General features: G+C 51.4%; 1 protein-coding gene across 1 annotated transcript in view; it reads left to right on the forward strand.

Moving 5' to 3' along the window:
• The window catches only part of NMNAT2 (nicotinamide nucleotide adenylyltransferase 2), a 31,557-nt gene extending 17,574 nt beyond the window's left edge, over nucleotides 1-13,983 (forward strand). Inside the window, 11 exon segments of the mRNA XM_032117836.1 lie at nucleotides 4,726-4,814; nucleotides 5,504-5,571; nucleotides 6,275-6,353; nucleotides 7,371-7,500; nucleotides 8,141-8,221; nucleotides 8,333-8,377; nucleotides 9,177-9,205; nucleotides 9,207-9,254; nucleotides 10,522-10,623; nucleotides 10,855-10,922; nucleotides 11,052-13,983. Coding sequence (XP_031973727.1) covers nucleotides 4,726-4,814; nucleotides 5,504-5,571; nucleotides 6,275-6,353; nucleotides 7,371-7,500; nucleotides 8,141-8,221; nucleotides 8,333-8,377; nucleotides 9,177-9,205; nucleotides 9,207-9,254; nucleotides 10,522-10,623; nucleotides 10,855-10,922; nucleotides 11,052-11,154 — 842 coding nt within the window. The 3' untranslated portion in view covers nucleotides 11,155-13,983.
• Nucleotides 13,984-14,038: the final 55 nt, after the last annotated feature.

Raw genomic sequence — 14,038 nt, forward strand, 5'->3', positions numbered from 1 at the left:
GCAGTTCCGCTCGCAGCCGGCAGGGGCGCTGGCGGCTCCCGGAGAGCAGGGCAGGTGCGATGGTTCCCCCGCGGCTGCAGGGGGCGCTCCGGAGCGAGCTCGGGGAGCATGCGGCAGTGGTGGCCTGGGATCCCGGGAAGGGATGGAACAAAGGCTTCACAAACCCCTGGGCAGCCGATCCCGGTGTCCGGCCGGACCCTCGGGAACAGCAGGCTGGAACAGCAGGCTGGAACAGCAGGCTGGAACGGCAGGGACAAGCACAAATCCCGGGTGGCAGACGAGATATATCCAAACGGGGAACCCCCCGGAGGTCTGGTCAGGCAGGGCTAGCAGGCTACAACATAGTGAAGGCTCGAAGCAACGGTGAGGCAGGGCGGCCACAGCCCGGCTCCTAGCGGGGCAGGGAAGGTGGGCTTTGGGATCCCGGGGCTTCAGCAGAAGGAAAAGCAGCCAAAGAAAGCAGCCTCCCTCTCTGTCCAAACGCTGAGACCCTGAGACCGACTGCCCACACACCCAGGTGAAACAAAAAAGCTAGCCAGCTCTTTTGTTTTTCTGAAGTACCCAGCCATTTGCTCCCCTAGCAACATGTTTGGGGGAAATTCCTTTAACAGAAAAAAAAAAAACCAAACCAGGAGAGCTCCTAAAACCCCCAACAACCCATGAACCTGATCCTCACAAGCAGCATATTTCACATGAAAGGCATAACAAATTTTGTGAAAGGAAAAGGTCTTTTCTGAGAACATGGACCTGGGGGCTTGGAGGAAGCACTGCAAGACCAAAGCAGCCACAGTGTTTGAAGCAATGACCCCCCAAATCCAGCGTCCTGTTTCCAGAAACCCAGAGGAATGACTGCTGCTGGGATCCACACCTCCAGCTTGTGCCGGGGCACACACCATGGCAGGAGGCACTGCACCCTCAGCCCAGGGTGGGCCATGAGCCACCAACATCCCCAAGTTCTCTTACAAGAGCTAAAATAGTTTTGTCTGGCCTTGTGCGGAGGGGAGTACTCAAGGCCTGATGAACTAATGGGTCAGGACACACTTGGCCATGAGGGCCTATTGCCCTCTCCATTTAGCCACTGAAGAGTGTGTCAGTCTAAGGAGATTCAAACTGTAAAAAAATAAAAATAAGCTATAAACACAGCAGCATGATTGCAGTGAGGACACATGTAGATGCTGCAAACTAACACTGCAATTTTAGAATCACAAAATCATGTCATCATCTAGGTTGGAAAATACCCTTTAGATTGAGTGCCAAGGCCCCCACTAAGCCCTGTCCCCAGGTGCCACATCCACACGGCTTTTAAATCCCCCAGGGGTGGGGACTCCACCACTGCTCTGGGCAGTTTGAGCTGTGCCAGGGCTTGACAACCATTTACATGAAGAAAGTTTTCCCCAATATCCAAAACCCATTATTCCTCTTTTCCTGTCCCCTTGTTCCCTGTGAGCGAGCCCTGACCCCCACCTGGCTCCACCCCCAGGGAATTGGGGAGACCCAGAAAGTCCCCCATGACCCTTCTTTTTCTCCAGCTTGAGCTTCTCCACCAGTTGGCCTCAGCCACTCTTGGTGCTCCAGACCCTTCCCCAGCTCTGTTCCCTTCTCTGGGACATGCTATAGCATCTCAGTGTCTTTCTTGTGTCACCCTGAAGTCATGGTGCGAACCTGCCCTGAATCCTCTGCCCAGCAGTAAGGGCAATGCTCCTGACACCATGCAGCCCTACCAGTGGCACAGCTCCTCTCCCAAACAGGATTTGATGTGTAATTTAAGAAAAATGTGATCTTTTTAAGGCTTTTGCTTTGAAGTGGATAACTGTGAAGGGCTGGCTCAGCTGATGGTTGCATAAACAAGCAAGACAGCAGAGTCTCCTGACAGACACAGCCCTGCAAGCAATGTGCTCTACCCCAAAACCAAGTGAGAACTGTCCAGTTTGTGATGTGAAAGGGTGCTCTGCAAGTTGTGGGCAAGGCAGAACCAGAAGGCAGGTCTTCCCATTCCTACACCGTACTGCTGCTTCTTAGCCCACATTGCCCAATACCTCCTTGCAGGGATCTGTCAATAAATGTGTTATTTTCTCCATGCATATTTAAATTATATGTGGTGTTTCTGAGGTAGACAACAAGCTCTTGAAAATGCAGATCTCAACGTAGGAAGCAGCCTCATTTTTACAGGTTTCTCTAAAAATTGTTCAGGTTAAAACCCAAATGAACAGTTTTGATGGTGATACAGGGTAGCAGCACCCTTCTCCTGCCAGCAGCAGAGCCCTCCCTGAGTGTTGTGAGGCCATCAGCATCCCCTCAGATCCATGCCATGGGCAGCGACACCTTCCACTAGACCAGGTTGCTCCAAGTCCCAGCCTACCTGGCCTTAGACACTCCCAAGGATGGGGTATCCAAAACTTCTCTGGGCACCCTGTGCCAGTGCCTATTTTCTGCAGAAGTGTTTTTTTAAGGCAGAAGGTGGTGGTGGATATTTGGTGTGAGCTCCTAGAAGCTGGAGCTGAGACGACAGGCTAGCAGCATGGGTCACAGTGCCTGAAGATGTGGAGATGGTTGCCAGGCTGTTTAAATACAGACTTTTGAGATATTGGTAGCCAGGAAAAAACTTTGGCTTTTGCCATCAAGAATTCAAGGCAAATTAATACCATCAGCACCTTTGAGAGCTTGAAGCAGAGAGTTCAGCTCCTCTGAAAAATGAACTTTTTTAAAGAGGCCATATGTGAAGATGAACAGATCAGTGTTTTTAAATCTTCTTTTGGCAGGGAAAATCACGTGAGGGCAAACCAGGAAATAATGAAAGGATATGTTAATTTAAAACTCAATGGCATCTTTTTTGTTAGGGAATTTCCTTTTTATTTTGATTTGCATTTAAAATTGCATTGTGATAAAAAGGTAAACGCTGATTCATCAATCTTGGTCTCCCCGCCCGTGCAAAAAAAAAAAAACCAAACGCAAGCATACTGTGCTTTTTGCATGTGCTCTCACAGGATTTTGAGGGCAGGGAAAGATAATTTTGGTGGATCCAATTCAGGCAATCAAATTTTACTCCCTGCACCGATCAAATTATTTAAGCCCACTTTTCCCTCTCTGGAGGCTGGTGTGTCCAGGGCACAAGAGCTGGGAAGGCAGCCAGAGTGAGGATTTCGGGTGAGTCTGAGGAAGAGGCTGTATTGAGGCTGGTAAATTTTCTACAGGCTGTCACAGAGGCCTGAGGCTACTCAATGCCCTTGAGGGGGAAAAAAAGGTCCATGGCAATTATATTTCCGTAATTGACTTTTAACTGACACAGTAACTGAACAATATTCCCAAGCAGAAATTTCAAAATTTGGAGGAAATTTCAAAATTTTGCCCAAGTGACTTAGAATCCTGGAATGGTTTGGGTTGAAAGGGACCTTAAAGCTCATCCCATTCCAACCCCTGCCATAGGCAGGGACACCTTCCACTGGCTGGGGTTGCTTCAAGTCCCACCCAACCTGGCCTTGGACACTTCCAGGGATGTGGCAGCCACTGCCATAGTGAGAGCACCCGCCCTTCCTGAAGGACCTCTCCCCATCCTCCAGGGCAACACCAGCCGCTGAGTTCAGTGTCTGAAGGATATGATGCACAGTGACATCTTGGGATGGCTGATGTATCCCAAAATCACCACCTCGGTTTCAGAAATGCTCCTTTCATTTGCAAATCCAAAATACTTTATAGACCTTCCACTTGAAGAAAAAATGCTCTTTCTAATGGCTTATTGTGCTGGTTTGGGCAAATTTGGAAATATATCCTCTGAGAGAAGGCAGGTTACAACCATCCCTCCCCCACCAGGTTCAGGAAAAAATAAATTTTCCTCGAAGGAAAGTGAAAGAGATGAAAGCTATTTATTTAACAAAGACACAGGAAAAGGATAATGATGCTAAATAATAAAACCTCTCACTCTGCTGAGAGAAAACCTGGGAAAATTTCAGAGTCCTTCCATAGATCTCTCTCCCCCTTCTTGAAGCTGGGTCACGGTGGTGGGCCCACCTCCAGGGCCAAGGTCTCGGTGGAAAGTCCTCCCAATATATTCTGATGTTGAAACCATCCAGCAGAGAAGAAGGGAAAAATCAGAGTCCCAGGAAAACAAAGTTCAACTCTCCGGAGGAAAAGGAGCTGAAAAACTGGCCAAAAGCTGGCTGAAAAAAACAAGCCGGGTGCTTCCTCCCGCTCCTGTCACTGCTGTTGGAAGCAAGAGGAGTCTGTGTATATCTGTGTGTCCTTGAAACACTGCTTTGAAAGTTCTCTCAGTTTTTTTCCTCTCCCCCCTCTCAGGCTCAGTTTAAAGGAACAGAGAAGGCAAAAAATTAATTTCTGGGCATAGAACAGTGATATGGAATATAACATCATAAAGTCACCCAAAGACACTCATCAATCTTATCTCCCTTTTTGCTTTTAGCTTCCCTATCTTCTTTTCCCTTGCTACTACCTCAGTAGATGGGGTAGATATGTAGGAGACCAGGTGAGTTTGGCAATTTGTTGCCAGCATTTTTATCCTCAAATGCCACCTTTAGGAAACTGAAACTGGACATCTCTTAGCATAGTGGGACATGGGCAGCACATGATATTGACACAGGCAGGGAGGGGTGTAACAGCTGTGCAGCTGCAGAGGGACTGGCTGGGCCATGGCTGGTGGGTGCTGTGGTGTTGCAGGGCTCAGTGGGTCCTGCTAAATCCCCCTGCACCCTTTTCCTTGTCGTCTCTCTCCAGAGCGAGCCCGGGATTACCTGCACAAGACCGGACGCTTCATTGTCATTGGTGGCATTGTCTCGCCGGTGCACGACTCCTATGGGAAAACGGTGGGTTGTCCCTATTTCCTCTTACTGCCTCCTGTGTGAGGTGGTGTCTCTGAAGTCAGGGGTGAGCGCTGGGCAGCGCTACCTGACCTGTGGTCCCTTCACGGCCCTCCTCTGCCCAGGGCAGCTCCTGACCTTGGGAAAGTCGCAGGGAGGAAGGAGAGGATGAAACCTCTCAGTCTTTAGATTAAAACTGCAGATAAAATGAGCCAAAGTACTAGACAGCAAAAAGAAACATCCCCACCCAAAACAGCAGTGGTAGGTTGGTGGGGTTTTTTTGTTTGAATTATTTCAAAGCCGATTTTTTTTGGTGTGTGGGGACTGAAATGATGCAAACAAGTGACCTTTAGAAGCACTTGACAAATTAGGAGTGGGGAGCTCACTTGTCTCCTGAAAGCTGGAGGAATATCGTCAAGAAACCACACCCTTGGGTTGGCCCTGTTACAGGACAGGGCTGGGAGTGGTAGTGCTGAGCATATCTCAGCACCCAAGCACGTAGGCAGGGTTGAGCCCAGCAGGGACTCCTCCCCTCCGGCAAAGAGGATCTTAAATAAACCTCTGTGGGCAGGAAGGAATCCTTCTGGTCTGTCTCACATGAGTGAGCCTAATGTTCTGCCCCAGAAAGGTTTGCAAGCCCAGGCTGGCCAGAGCACAAGGCTTTGTAACTGTTCTTCCTTCACCCTCTCATGCAGGGGCTAGTCTCGAGCCGGCACCGCTTGACCATGTGCCAGCTGGCTGTGCAGTCCTCCGACTGGATCAGGTGGGTGGCAGAGTGGGCACCTGCCATGGCACCAGCAGCCCTTGCCCCTTCTCTGCACCGTGGGGGCAAAGTCCTGCATGCAAAGTGGAGATGCCACCAACTGGTAGAGCTCCAGGATGAACTTTCTCTCTCCCAGCCCAAGCTTAATTAAAAATCAGAGACCTTCCCCTCCCAGTCCAGCAGAGAACAGACAAGGAGGGTTACACCACCCTTCAAGGGAGCCCTCAGGATTCAGGGAGTCATTCAAGCCCCTCACTGAGCCTGCAGTGTCTGGGTTAGACCCAAAGTCATTCAGGTCACTCCAGCCTTGTGCTGTGGCACCTTCCCTTTCCACACATGTAGCACCAGCCTGCAGACTTTCACCTTCCCAGCACTGCCATGTGGCATCTGGTGGCTGAAGTGACACCAGAAGTATCTTGGGCTGCCCTCAGAAAGAGAGCTATGACACACATAGTCACATCCAAGCCAAACAAAAGCTGGTTAGTTGGGTACCAAGCATGGAAAGATGCCCAGGCACACATTCAGGTCACCAGAGCTCTTAGGGATCACTGCGTGGGAGGGCTGGAGGAAGGATATGGTCCATGGCAGGGCTGAGGGAGCAATGATGGCTGCTCATGGCCAGCCCAGTGGGGAGGAGGTGGCATGGGCAGGAGGTCCAGGCAGTGGCCATGAGTGACGCTATTGTTTTGTTGGGCTCCCACAGGGTTGACCCCTGGGAGTGCTACCAGGACACCTGGCAGACCACCTGCAGTGTGCTGGAGCACCACCGCGACCTGATGAAGGTGAGGCAGCCCCTACGCCATGGGTGCAGGAGGGTGAGGGCATGGGGAGAGTGCAGGGGTGGGGTGCTCTTCCACCAGCTCATGCGCATCAACAACCAAAATATACCAGAGATTAACAGAGAGAAGACTTTCAGGAACACAGTGAGACCCTGACCTAGAAGGGGTGAGACCTTGTCACAGCTGCTTTGAGGTCTGGGCCCTGATGGTGGAAGGAAATGGAGCCCTCCAGCTGGACCCAGCAGCCATCTTGGACCCAGGAACACCAGGAGGGCAACAGGGCTTAAGGCAGAGTCAAAGCAGGAGTGGGCATAAACCATATCCTTAGTTTCACCCTGCTTGCTCCTCCCTGAGGGGAGGGAGGGGTGGATGGGCCTCCTCGCTTACCAGCTGAGCCAGATTTACTGTATGAACCTGACAGAGAGATTTAACAGGAAAATTCAGCACCTGGGAAGTCCCCAGGGAGCACAGCACCAAGAGGAGAAGTTCCAGGCAGGCCTGAAAGCCAAGGAGGAAGGTGACTGCCCCTGGGTGACCAAGGGAACAGGGGTAGCAGAGCTGCTGGTATACTCGGATATAGGAAGAAAACCAAAGATAGGAAACGGATGAAAGAGCATTGTACAAACTCACAAGCAGCCCAGACAGGAGGCACAGGAGAAGCGTTAGCCAGCCCAGCAGAATGTCCATTGCATCCAGGGACCGTGATGTTGAAGCCAAGGAGTTGCAAGGAGATGCCTTCCTTCTCCTGCAGGTGGAGGAGAAGAGGACATGTTTGCTCCTTGCTAGCCCACACAAAAAAGTTGATACCTTAAACACAAGTCATTATCCACAGGGTCCTGATAGCCCCAGGCCCATTTGGTGAGGTCAGATGGGACTGGGGACCCTAAAGTGAGCTTGGATGTACCTATCACAAAAGATGACCTTCAACCAGGGGTGCAGAGGCTTGTTATAGGGTCAGAAAGGTTTTGGGAGGGTGCTGGGTGAAGACACTGTTCCAACTACATCCTTCCCTGATTGCAGAGAGTGACTGGCTGCATCCTCTCCAATGTCAACACACCCTCCATCACTCCTGTTATCGGCCAGCCCCAGAACGAGTCCTCACAGAACATCTACCAGAACAACGACAACATCTCCAGCAAGCCCACCGCAGGTAGGTGTCAGCGGCGTAGAGAAGAGAGGGATGACTACTTACCCCGCATCTCCCAGCCAGGGCTGCCAAATATTAGAACTGTGCTCCATCACCTTATTTTTGGATGGGCGTCTCACCAGTCTTGGTGCACCAAGTCCAAGGTGGGGCAGGAGTGTGATGCAGGAGTCAGCATCCAGCACAGCAAGGGCAGAAGCCAAGAACAGCTTAAAATGGCTGTGAAATCTGCCTGGACTTCTGCTGGATGTTGCCTAGGCAGTGAGACCAGCAAAAGGAAAGACTACCTAGTACCCACAGGGTGCATGCAAGGGATGAACTGGCAGGAGAGATGATGTAGTGGGATCCCCTACGAGACAGTGGGATGTGGATCATAAAGGTATTAGCTGAGAAGAGGGAACATTACTTAAATCCCATTAAAATGGGCATCTTACGATTTCTTCATGATTTTAGCTGTCTAGCTGGTCCCTTCAAGGCACAGTGGAGCACTCTCGGGAGCTAAGACCATGAGAGGAGGTGTTGGGAGATACAGGGAGTAGTTCCACACCCAGGCACAGGAGCATTTTGCAGAACCAGGGCAGCTGAGGCGCTTGGACGGGTTAATTGCACAGCCTCTCTCCCATTAATTTTCTTTCTTCCCCTTTAGCAAAGATCTTGGGGAAGGTGGGAGAAAGCCTGAGCCGGATTTGCTGTGTTCGCCCACCCATGGAGCGCTTCACCTTTGTGGGTATGTAGAGGAAAGGTCCAGCATCACCTCTAGAGATGCAGCTCCCAGCCTTCCTCCCAACCCCTCTTCGAGGCTGGGCACCAGCACCTCTCTTTTGCTTCCCTTTCTTAGATGAAAATGCCAACTTGGGGACAGTGATGAGATACGAGGAGATCGGTAAGTACACAGCCCCTCTCCACATTGCTCCCACTCCTCTGGGCCAGCGCTGCATGCCTTGGGAACATCTGCATGACAGCTCTGGCAGATACAGGATCATTTCACCCTGGTGCCAGCTACTGGGGCTCAGGGATGCAACGGAAACAGCTCTTAATTGGGCTGAGCCTGGTTCTGTTGACAGACAGCAGCCTGAAATAAGAGAGTGTGCAGTGGGGACACAGCTCCCAGAACTGGCACAAACCTGCCATGGCATCCTGTCCCTGAGAGTCCACCCTCAAGTGCCATCAAACTTGGGCTCCCATGGTGGTGTCACCCCATCCCCATATTGCCTGCAGCCTTGCAGAGCCTCACACAGCAGCAGGAGAGATTTTGGCTGCCTGACCAGCCATGGTGCCTCCTGCTCCAAAGACTTTTAGGGGTTTTAGCATCACCCAGACATCACACAGAGCTCTGCATGGGGACCTTGCTGGTGGTTTTGAGACTCATTTCAAGCACAGCCTGGCACTACAGCCATGCTAGCACTAGCACCACGCAGAGCCCAAAGACTTTGGCCACCTGGGAATGCCAAACAGGGAGGCATCTTCCATGTAGCCTCTTCCACCCCTGGGGGTGGGGTTTATGGCTTTTCTCTGGCAGTTGTGCAAATTAATTAATCTTTATGGGCCTGTCAGAGCAGAAAACTCCTTCCCGCAGCACCATTTTCTTGCTGAGCTGCAAAGCCAGCCCTCAAAGTGGGGGGGACTGGTGCCTGTTCAGCCCCATGTGCTCCCACCTCTGAGCTTCTCTCCTCTCTTTCCAGAGCTTCGCATCTTGCTGCTCTGTGGCAGCGTACCTGCTGGAGTCCTTCTGCATCCCTGGCCTCTGGAACGAGGCGGATGTGAGTCACCACTGCTGGGCACTCCTCCATGCTCCTCCTCCTTCCCACAGCTGGTGCTTGTGGGAGCCATTAGGTCCCTTGGGATGACAGGAGCTGTGCCCACCATCTCCACTGCCTCCTCCATCCCAACCCTGACTGTCATCTCCCCTACACATTTCCGCAGGGCTTCCATGGTCCCAAGTCCCATTCCCACTCACTGTTCATGCAGAGGATGTCACCTGGGGTGGCAGGATAAGCCCATCCCAAGGCATTTCCAAAGGCTGTGCTCCTACTCCTTGTCCCTTGGAAGGAGCCAGCATCAAGTAGATGCCAATCTACTTGATGCTGAGTGAGGCGTGCAGGTAGGAAATAAGGTATTTACAGGAGTGGTCCAGATGTTAGGAATTAAACACATTTAGAGTCAAATCAACAGCTTTCATTGTTGGTCCTTGCTGGAAGAAGCCATATTTTCATGGGAGAACACCAGCCCTGGAGACAGGCTGGGCTACCAACCCACTAGCTGCTCCTGGCAGTCAGAGCCATGCTGGCTATGGGGGCTCCCCTGTTCTCCTCACTGAAATTGGTCAGTCAGCACAAACCTCCCTCCTTGAACTTCTCAACCCTTCAAAAATCAGTTACCCACATCTTCAGTCCTAAGTTTTAAAGCATTTAGGCAGCAGGCATCTCCTTTGATGGGCTGGAAGCCCTGGAGCCCAGCACAAAGGATGCAGAAATGACATCAAAGCACAGGCAGAAAAGGCATTCTGCAGCAGCACCTCCTCATAGGCTCCTGCTGCCTGAATTTGCTGACTCAAAGCTGTTTTGGATGAGCCTGATTTGTCTCACCTGAGAAGGATGTGAGCAATATGAGCTGTCCCCAGCAGTGGCATATTTGGCCAAACAATCTTGGAAGAACAATCCTCCCAGACCTCTGTCAGGACCAATACATCCATCCTGTTCATGAACCCCTCCAGTGAGGCAGAGGCCACATTCACCTCAGGCAACCTCTTCTGCTGTCACCTCCTTCTACCACAAGTTCTCCTCAAAGCCTGACCTCAATATATTCTAATAGGATTTAACCCTGTGCCTTCTATTTCATCTACTGCCAACCACTTGCCCAGATAATTCCATGTTTCTGCCAAAGGCTGTTGACATAGCCTCAAAATCACTCTCCATCTCCCTCCAGACCATGGTCCAGCTTTCACAGGGCAGAGTGGGGTTGGCAGACAGTGGCAGGTTTTGTCACTATGGTGGCTGTAAAGCTCTCCACACTTTGTGTTGCTCCCAGATGGAGGTGATCGTTGGGGAGTTTGGGATCGTGGTGGTGCCCCGGGATGGAGCAGACCCCGAGCGAATCATGAACCACTCTTCCATACTCCGCAAGTACAAAGTGAGTGAATGGGTGCACATGTGGCCAGGGAAGGCTGTGAGAAGATCCACAGTCTCTCTTCACCCATGGGGACACTTCTGTCATGAGACACAAAGTATCTCAGGGTTAGGTGCTCTCAGCTGCTGGGTAGGATGACCAATGGGTCACCATGCAGCAGGGTGGAGAGGCCGGCAGGGCAGGTATCTGCTTTCAAGCCATCCCTTCACTCCTGTTTTCCTCTTTCCCCTGCAGAACAACATCCTGGTGGTGAAGGACGACTCAAACCACCCCATGTCGGTTGTCAGCTCCACTAAAAGCAGGTGGGTTGAAGCAGGGCTACTCCCACTACAGAGCAGGAGCAGGGTGTCCCCAGCCAGCCCCTCCAGCTGCAGGAGCACCTGACCAATACAAGTGGGTTCTGACATCTTTCTCTCTCCCCATGCCCCCAGACTGGCCCTGCAGCATGGGGATGGACATGTTGTGGATTACCTCTGCCAGCCTGTCATTGACTACATCCTCAAGAGCCAGCTGTACATCAATGCCTCTGGCTAAGTGCCTGAGGTCTTGCACCGAGACAGTCCTCATGTCATGCCTGCCTACAGCTCTCCATCACCTTTTTTTCTCTCAGTCAGTGTCTCCATCTCTCTCCCTATCCCATGGCCTCCTGTCTGTGTCTGCCTCTCATCCCAGGCACCAACGCTCTGTTGTGCAGCCATGTCCAGGAAACGGTTTGGTCTCTTTTTCTGTGGTACTGCCCTGCCCTGCATGCATGGGGAGAGAGGAGGGGCTGGTCAGGGAGTGACATGCTCTGTGTGCTCCCAGCATGTCCCTGGGAAATGGTCCCCCCCAGTCCATCCTCTCGGCATGCTCAGAGCAGGGGCTGCCTCTTCTTCATCTTACACAACTTAGGCTCAATAAATCTGGTTGGGTTTTATTTATTATTAAGTAGCTTTAGTGTGAGGCCTTTGGGCCTCTCAACACAGTGACCAGCCAAACCCTGGTTGGTAGTGGGCAGTTGTAACCCAACCAGCTCGGTGCCCCACAGCAGGGGAACCGCCTCAGGCCGGCCATGAGACAACCCAGCTAACAAAATCCTCCTCCTGCCCCTGAAAAGTCATGGAGAGGGCATTTCTAAAGGGAACAGAGGCCTTGGCAAGCACTGCTACCAAAGCATTTTGGGGGAGAATGTCATGTCTCACCTTCCCTTGGCTGCAAGAACTCAAACTACTCCCTAGGTATGTGAAGTTGGGGTGATGTTCTACTCTTACTCAGTGTCAGAGGGGGCATCCCACAGCACCTAGAAAGGGATCTGCCATTTATGGGGCCAAGAAATGACGTAGAAAGAAGTAGGTGGTGAGCCAAAGCCTCTGGTGAGAATTTGCCCCAAACCTGGCTGTGTCCATCCCCATCCTCTAGCCTCCAGATCTCCATTTCTGCTCAGTCCGTCTTCTGTTGCCACTCCTACTCTCCTCCTCTCCTTGAAGAGTTCATTAAATGCATGATAACCTCCCCTTCCCAAACCAGCTTTGGCTACTTTGCACATCCCTTGAGACAAGCCAGGGTCCTGCTCCTGCCTGTGATATGCTCCCCAATGCCAGGGATGGACCCTACTGGAGATGCTCACAGTAAAAGCAGGACAGGTAACATGGTGCAGTTACTCTTGTGGAGAGGAGGGTTGCTGGAGCAGGGCCTTGTCCTGCTGATTATCCCTAGGGCACAAGCACCCTGAACAGCTCCTGAGGAAGGTCACAGCCATGAGGAAGGTTTAGCCCTCACTTTCTCCTCTCCCTTTACTCCCTGGAGACTTGTATCACTTTGGGTAGAGTCCCGCAGCCTGTGGCTGAGAGTTTTCCAGCGTGTTGTTTCAAGGAAAGATACGAGGTTTTGGTTTCTTTTTTTTTTTTTGGTCCCTTAAAAGTCCACAAAGGGTCACAAGTAGCTCTCAGGCAAACTCCAAAGGTGGGACTTTGTGCTAAATTTGGTGACCTGCTGGGTGCTGCTGGCATCCTGGGAACAGCAAGCAGCTTTGGACAAACAAGGAAATCCACAGCCACAGGGTCCTTGCAGCAGACAGGATTTTAGGAGCAGTAGCTGACAACTTCTCAGGAGGGAACAGCCCTTCTCAGAAGGACAGAAGTGATGTGACTCACCCAAAGGCCGGAAGAGGTCTTTCCTTGTCAGGGATTTCTCTCTGCACAGAGAGATTTGTTTGGGAACTCTTCTAAATTTGGCAGCTGAATCCCTCAGTGCCAGCTCTGGTATCTCCAGGCAGTTGCGTACGTATCCCATAGGATGAGGAGATACGGAGATGCCAAAGCAGAGAGGGTAGCAGGTGTGTGGGGGACTCTGCTTCAGCGAGGCCTTCAGCCAGTCTGAGCTGGTCACCACCACCACCCCACCGAGCTCCCTTAGTGGTGACACCTCATCCTGAGACACCCAGCGTATGTCAGCCACTCACTGGACTCCTCTCCACCCGCTGTTCTCACACATTCTGTTTGTCAGCCTCCTCTCCCTCTGCACTCCAACACTCAAGTTATCCCAGACAGCAGCCTCTCCTCGCCAGATGTCCCGTGTTTCTTAGCTCCAAGCCGAAGAAGCAGCAACGGTGGCAAGCAGACCCCAAAACACACAAAGGGACTGAACCTCCTAGGGAGCAAACACCTCTGAAGGGGGAGCAAAGACAGTGGGTTTTCCCCGAGGAAAGACACAGAAAATTAAACAAAGGAAAGGGAAGGGAGGAAGGAAGGGAGGGAGGGAGGGAGGAAGGGAGGAAGAAAGGATCACATCTGAGAGCCCTCTCTGATCCTCCCTCCCTCCCTCCAGTACATGGGAGAGGACATGGGGATGCCATGGCCTCCTGATCCACGTGGTTGGGATGGCGTGGCTTAGTTGTGGGGATGATGAGTTTGTTCTGTCCTACTGCTCTTACCTTCATGTATCTGCTCAGTAAAACTCACAGGACGGGGGGAGGCACAGGGGATTTGTAACAGGGCCTTCAGCTCTGGGACTGGTTTGGAAAAATGTCTTTGGGTGGGCATGGCAAGAAAATAATCATCTGTGACCTCTGGGGAGGTGAGGATTGGGGTTTCCGGGTGCAGGGGAGGTGTGGGAAGAAGCTCGTGGGTTTTGGTCTTTGAACCTCCCCTTTTAAACAGTGCAATTTGCTGAAAGTGAAATGAACTTCAAACGTCTTTTGGGGAAAGAAAATAAATAAAGGGGGGAGGGAAAGGGGTTGAAGTTGCCATGCCACCAATTTCACCTTTGTCAAAAGTTTTGGAGCCTTTTTTTCTTTTTTTCCTGTTGCTATATAAAAAAAGGTCATTGACAAAAAAATACTTTATCAGCAAAATGTTTAAATTATGTAATAAACAAAACAAAACAGAGATGTTACTGGTGTGATTTTAAAACAGCCCCAAGACCAAGTCAGCACAAAAAG

Source organism: Corvus moneduloides, chromosome 9 (assembly GCF_009650955.1).
Source record: "Corvus moneduloides isolate bCorMon1 chromosome 9, bCorMon1.pri, whole genome shotgun sequence".
NCBI lineage: Eukaryota > Metazoa > Chordata > Aves > Passeriformes > Corvidae > Corvus > Corvus moneduloides.